General features: G+C 39.5%; 1 protein-coding gene across 1 annotated transcript; it reads right to left on the bottom strand.

Annotated features, from left to right (window-relative positions):
* Nucleotides 1-1,082: 1,082 nt before the first annotated feature.
* Nucleotides 1,083-6,463, bottom strand: srek1ip1 (SREK1-interacting protein 1). Its single transcript, XM_026143534.2, has 5 exons — nucleotides 6,293-6,463; nucleotides 3,456-3,503; nucleotides 2,566-2,718; nucleotides 2,232-2,307; nucleotides 1,083-1,922 (listed from the first exon to the last, which is right to left on the bottom strand). The coding sequence occupies exons 1-5, from the start codon at nucleotides 6,303-6,305 to the stop codon at nucleotides 1,685-1,687; spliced, it is 528 nt and encodes a 175-aa protein (XP_025999319.1). The 5' UTR covers nucleotides 6,306-6,463; the 3' UTR covers nucleotides 1,083-1,684.
* Between the last annotated feature and the right edge of the window lie 460 nt (nucleotides 6,464-6,923).

Raw genomic sequence — 6,923 nt, 5'->3', positions numbered from 1 at the left:
AGACCCCCATGGCCCTTCATACTACACCAAAGCAATTAAGTAACTGATAACTGGCACTAAAGTTCCTTTTTTTCACTACAGGTTATAAAATTTTCCGTTTTGGCACTACGGTTGAAAAAAGGGGGGTTTCTCTGAATCAATAAAAACTTTCAGTTTTATAATTACAGGACTGTCTGGGAAATGACTTACAAGAACACTTGCTGTAATTTTATACACTAATTTTTACAGTTTAAGTCCAAAGAGTCATGCTGACTGAATTCCTTCTTCACAGCGGGCAGCATTTCTTTAGAAAAACTGTGACAAAATTGCTATTTTTCTTATATTATATGTGTGATATATAAAACATGAAGTTCTCAGGGATTAAATGTTTACTTAAACTTGAGATCAAAGGTGGCTGCATGTGGCCCACGACGTAAACTGAGTTTGACACCCGTGTTCTAAACATTTACCGCATCAGAGTGAGACTGACACGGGTGCCTGTTGCACTGAGACCTGCCAAGGAGTGTTGTTACTCAGCTACTTCAGGATTATTTGGCAAATCAAGCAAGAGTCAGCAAGTCTTTTTGGCTGGATCCACTTGACACCATCAGAAGACACGATGCCAGTAACTTAAGGTGATTCAGTTCACTTTCTGAAACTTCAAAACACAACTATGAAGCGTGATCTGTTTAACCCTCTATGCTCGTTTGTCAGATTGAAGAAGTCATTTGCCACCTTCGTTTCATATAATTTCCTTTTATCCATTTGCATTTTTTGTTTTATTACTCACAATTATTCCTGAAAAATTCTCACATTTTGATATTAAGCAGCCTGCCAAACCAAGAACAAAATATCAGCATCAAAGTTTACATCTTAAAGATTACTGATCACCGTCCCTGCTTTGGCAATTCAGCTGGGTTATTTCACATTTTAGGCATGTTGCTGCCCTCTACCTGCCACAAGACTGTACTGTACCCTCTATGTTTTTGATTAAAAAAATAAAATCAAGCTGCAACAGGCTTGTATCTCTTGTGAGCATCATCATCATAATGTTATATCGAAAGAAGACATTTTTCAAAAACAGGAAACAGTTCCACATAAACTGATACGAATATAAAATTTTATTACAACAGAAGTAGTAAATGGTGAATATGAAATGAAGCTCTATCAATAGGAAGGGTAAAGTATGCAAAATTGATATTTGTGATGGTTTGGAATGAACTCTTCTAAAATACAGATGGTTTTCAGTAAGATGTGGATGACAAATCTGACAACCACATTACAGTAAGACAGTAAAATTATTGTAAAGTAACTATTTGAAGTTTCTTGATTGGACTTAAAAGCTTCCATTACTGTAACGATTTCTGACTACAGCTATACATTTAAACAACACAAATGACACTTGTGACATTGCATAAAGCCTGAAAAAAAAACAAAGAGAAACTACAGCAGGGGATGATCCTTGGTTTTGTGCATGTTTTCCTGAACACGTCAAAAAAACGTGGGTGAGGTTTGTTAAATTTGCATAAGGTGTCATTGGGTGGCACCACGGAACACAAATTCACATTTTAATTCTTCGTCTCGCTAATGAAACACCTATATACAACAAGATGAGGTGCCTTATTTATGACTGCCACTAAATACTACGTTTTGTGGGCTGCAGAATAAATATGTTGGACATCCAAAAGCTGCAAAGTTACTTGGTTCAGTCACTTTCTGAGGAGTCACTTGAGCTGGAAGAGGAAGAAGACTCGTGTTTCCTTTTCTTCTCTCTTTTTTTGTGATGCTTCCCGTGCTCTTTTTTGTTCTTTTTGCTTTTCTTCTTTTGGCTTTTTATTTTCTTTTTCTTCTTTCTACGCTCCACATCAGAGGAAGAGCGCGACCTGCTGCGCTTCTTTTTCTTTTTTGAAAGCTCCTCCTCGTCGCTCGATGATGAATCAGATCTAAGTAAATACAAAAAGTATTAAAAGACAAAAACAAATCAAATAACTCAGTTTATCTATGAAGGTAAACACACTTTCATTTCAGAAAAGCGGCCAAATAAACTGCAAAGGTAATAAATATATACTGAGTCTGACTTATGCAAGTAGTGCAAGTAAATACTCAGGCACAATAAATACAAGGATGACAGCAGTGGAGTACAAGTGTGTTACAACACTCTCATAGCTCTATCTTAATACATCAACTCATATAATATGAACATTAAACATGTGCAAACAAGTAGACTGGGACATCAAAAATATTTAGGTTACCTCTTTCTTGACTTTCTGTCTTTGCTCTTCTTCCGTTTTCGTCTTCTTTTTCTATCATCATCGCTGTCATGGGAACCTACCATGCAAAACCAGCACCTTTAATCTCATAACTAAGAGGCCTCATCAAAAATAAATAAATATAAATAAAGAACTAATAAAATAACTGCTGTCCAATTGCAAAAATCCACACTTTTGATTTTAATCAGGCTCCAGCTTGTATTGATTGGATGCTGAATTATGTAAAACTGCTGTATTTATTGCAAATTGCCTTGCAGTAAATAATTGCATATTTTAAAAGCTTACAGAAAACAAAGGCAGGTGCATCAATTCTGACCTTTTCGATGCTGGCCGCTTCGCTTCTCGCCGCGTTGAACCTGAGGTTCATCATCTTCACTCTCCTCGCTGCTAGTGCTGCTCACATCCAGAACAATGTCCTTATGAGGGTCCACTTTAACAAAATTTCGGCACTCAAATGTTAAATGGCCCGCTGAAAGATGAAAGTCAGAGAGAGCGGTAAAGAGCGGTGAGGACACTTTTTAATTAACATCTCTGAACCTCAACCTTGAAACTCATAAGAGGACATGCAAATAAGTAAAAAAAAAAAAAAAAAAAATCCATCCATCCGCTTCTCCTTTTCAGGGTCGCAGGGGGCGCTGGAGCCTATCCCAGCTGTCATAGGGCGAGAGGCAGGGTACACCCTGGACAGGTCGCCAGTCTGTCGCAGGGCCAACACACAGGGACAGACAACCATTCACACTCACATTCACTCGCACATTCACACCTAGTGGCAATTTAGATTATCCAATTAACCTATCCCCACAAGCTGCATGTCTTTGGACGGTGGGAGGAAGCCGGAGTACCCGGAGAGAACCCACGCGAACACGGGGAGAACATGCAAACTCCACACAGAAAGACCCCGGCCTGATGGTGGAATTGAACTCAGGACCTTCTTGCTGTGAGGCAGCAGTGCTAACCACCGTGCAACCGTGCTGCACCCGTGTTCTTGTTGTAAATAAATAAATAACCTAATTACAATTTATTTCCAAAATAAATCTGGCTCAAAGGCTGGGTAAGAGGCACCATAAAACAGACTCCGTCCTAACTCATAAATAATGAAAATAAAGTCTATTTTCACTGAGTAAATATTGGGGGTACAAGTATAACAGTATGACATCCACACATCTCTGAAGCTTGTAATGAAACGTGTTGGTTAGTTTTACTTACGATAGCCACATTTCTTGCACCCAGCTCTGATGTTGTCCTTATTAGGTCCTGTAAGATCGTTAAGAGCTTTTTAATGATTTTCATGCAAGTATGCATTCATATTCACATTATTATGTAAACTTCTAATTAAATACATATGCCTTTATAAAATGAACATACTGGTTGAGCTCTATATAAAGTGGTGAAAGGGTGATAAAGAATGACCCGCTACTATGCTTTTTAAGCACCCAAAACATACAGTAGGTATCCACTCACAGCTACTTTATTAAGTGCACTTTGCTAGTGCAGGGCTGGACTGCGTTGTGCCTTCAGACCTGTCTTAATTCTGTATGGCAGAGCTTCAACAAGGTGCTGCAAACATTCCTCAGTGGTTTTGGTCCAGATCGACATGATAGCATCATACAGTTATTGCAGACTTGTCGGCTGAACATTTGTGCTGTGAATCTCCCTATGGTGCCCTACTAGATTGAGATCAGCTGACTATGGAGACCATCTGAAAACAGTCAACTCATTTTCATCTTCAAGAGACTAGGTTGAGATGATTTGAGTGTTGTAGTGCATTCTCCTGCTAGAAGCAGCTATCAGGAGGCAGGCACACTGTGGTCATCAAGGGGTGGATATGGTTAGAAATGATATTCAGGTAGGCTGTTGCATTACAAAGGGGCCCAAATTGTACCAAAGAAATATCACCCACACCATGACACTACCATAAGCAGTCTGCACTGTTGATACAGGGCAGTGTGGATCCATGTTTTCAAGTTGATTATGCCAAATTTTATTCCTACCGTCTGACAGCTTAAGTGACATCAGACCAGGCAACATTTTTTTCAAATCAGCTATTGTCCAGTTTTGTGCTCTGGGCTCATCTGCGTCAAGGTTCAACGTGTACGTTCACATGTGCGTTCAGAGATGCTCTCCTGCATACCTTGATGCAGGAGAGCATCTGATGGGAAAGCTGTTGCTTTCCCATCAGCAACAGCTTTCCCATCAGCTGTTGCTTTCCCATCAGCTCCAGACCATCTGGCCATTCTCCTCTAACCTCTGGCATTAATAAAGCATTTTTGCTCACAGAACTGTCACTTAGGGCTGCCACAAACGATTATTTTGATAGTCGACTAGTCACCGATTATTTTTGCGATTAGTCGACTAATCAGATCATCATCCATTAGACGTAAAACTACAGCTTATTGCACCAGCAGCATCTGCTCTTATATAACTATCATTAGCTTACAGCTTTAAGTGTTTAAGGTATGTGCTCACTAAAAGTAAAGACAAGATGATAGTTTTAAATTTTTATGAAATTTGCAGATTGTTTCAGTGAAGTTTAATAAACTCCTTGCTATCTAAACTATAACAGGACACTGGAGTATATTCTGGAGCATCTCACACTTCTGATAATCAGCTGTCTGCTTGACGTTTATTCAGCTGTGCAAAAACTATAACTTTAATCTCAGACAAACTGATTTACTCAGGAACAAATAAAATACTAAAAAAAAAAAAAGCCAAACAATAACATTTTAAGTTATCTAAGTGACTCATATATATTTAACCTGAGTAGCGAAAGACAGCGGTGGGTTTGAAAACGATTTGTGGGGAGTCCGGTGTTCTCACGGCGCTAGTGAGCCTAGCCCCCGGCTCGCTAACGAGCTAGTGGGTAACAGATGTCTCCGAAAACGTCGGAGCGCTTTTGAAAATATGTGGTGTCCTGATAAACTGAGCAGATATTTGAGGTTTACACAGCTACATTCTCGCCTGAAAATATGTTAAACGTTTATTTTGTGACCCAGAAAGAAGAATAAGAGTAACATTAAAACTAACTAGCTGCCGCCATTGTTGGAAACTGCGCTGGGCCGCGCTATGAATTCTGGGACACAGCTGCTTCTTCTTCTTCTTCTTCTTCTTCGGGGTTTAACGGTAGCTGACATCCTTGTACATGCAATGCTGCCATCTTCTGTTTCAGTCCGTTATTACACTCTTAAATCCTGCCACTTATTCCTGCGTCTTTTGTGATCTTACAAAGTTTCAAACGACGCGTCGACTATTAAATCAGTCGTCGACGATTTTGATAGTCGACGTAATCGTGACTAGTCGACAAATCGTGGCAGCCCTACTGTCACTCACTGGATATGAGCTCTTTTTCAGTCCATTCAAAACCCCATAGATTGTTTAGTGTGAGTTTACTGAGTTTCAATACTTTGACCAGCTCATCTGACACTAACAACCACAGCAGACTCAAATTCACATTTCCCCTCATTCTGATCTTCGGTTTAAATTTCAGCAGCTCACCTTAACCATGTCGACCTGACTAAATGCACCAGGTTATTGCTACGTGATTAGCTGATTGATTATTTACTTTAAAAGGCAACAAGGGTAACAGATGTATCTAATAAAGTTACTAATTGAGTGCATATGTTGTGTGATATATTATTATTATTATTATTTTACTCTCTCTACTCAACCAAAAAGGAGATAAGCCTAATGCTAGTTACAAGAGCTAATCATAACAAAAAGTACTAAAATCGAATCCATGAGTGTTTACATGGAGTATCTCGACATTTACAAGTACTGTGCTTTACGCTATTCTGTACATCAACCGCAATGTAGCCCCGTGTGCTAAACGTAGCCAAGTTCCTCGCTGGGTTAGTCATTGCACAGACTTCACTTCAAAGGGTTTGTGTTCTTAAAATACGTTAAGCTAACGTAAACGTAAGCCCCACTTTGTGTTACCAATGCGTTAGTTACCCTGTCAGCTCTTATCATTCCAGCGAAAACTACATGAATAATACAATAGAAACTGCGAAGATAAGTAAGTTACACATTTGAAATATAATTCCCACCTGGTACAGCCATCACTGTGTCCACAATAAAGCCCGCAAACAGCAAAACTTAGTATTGTTATAGCGCGAATCAGCCAACAGCGTCCTCACACCAAATACCGTCGACAGGAAACACTTGTTCTATAAACTACCGCGTTCCCCCTGCTTATGTTCGTGTATTTTTTTCTTACTGACGGCAAGGAAACCAAACTAGTGGCGCATTATCGCCGCCCGACGGAAAGGAGTTGGAGCAGCAGACTGTGTGACATATTTTCACAAGGATTTCTTGTGGAAAAAAAACAAGAAAAAATATAGAAAAGTGAATAATCTAAATATAATGTTCTATTGTCTTCGATGTTTACACTTACATAAGCTATGAATAATCTGCCATTGTCAGACCCTGGTGACGCTATAACAAAAAAACCCTGAAATATTTGTGCCATGCATGACTGCTTTGCCAGTAAAGTCAGCTGTGGTTTTTGTAAGGGGTTAATTGCAGGCAGCTAGAGTCGGACTGGCAGATGGAAAATGTTGACAGATGCATGGCCCCCAGACATGCTCTCATCATCATGTCTGTGGCTGTGACACAAATGCACGGACGCACATACACGAAAACAATCTCAGTCCTGATCTTTGATGATGCCACATGCTT

The sequence above is a fragment of the Astatotilapia calliptera genome, chromosome 15, assembly GCF_964374335.1.
Source record: "Astatotilapia calliptera chromosome 15, fAstCal68.1, whole genome shotgun sequence".
Lineage (NCBI taxonomy): Eukaryota > Metazoa > Chordata > Actinopteri > Cichliformes > Cichlidae > Astatotilapia > Astatotilapia calliptera.
Note: the sequence above shows the minus strand (reverse complement) of the source record. Positions and strands in the feature narration are given on the sequence as shown.

Excerpts from the sequence above, each read along its gene's own strand:
- srek1ip1 (XM_026143534.2), bottom strand. Across the intron at positions 2,719-3,455 it reads GTGCAAGAAATGTGGCTATC|CGGGCCATTTAACATTTGAG; the intron begins GTAAGTAAAACT and ends TTCATCTTTCAG. Across the intron at positions 1,923-2,231 it reads GACAGAAAGTCAAGAAAGAG|ATCTGATTCATCATCGAGCG; the intron begins GTAACCTAAATA and ends GTATTTACTTAG.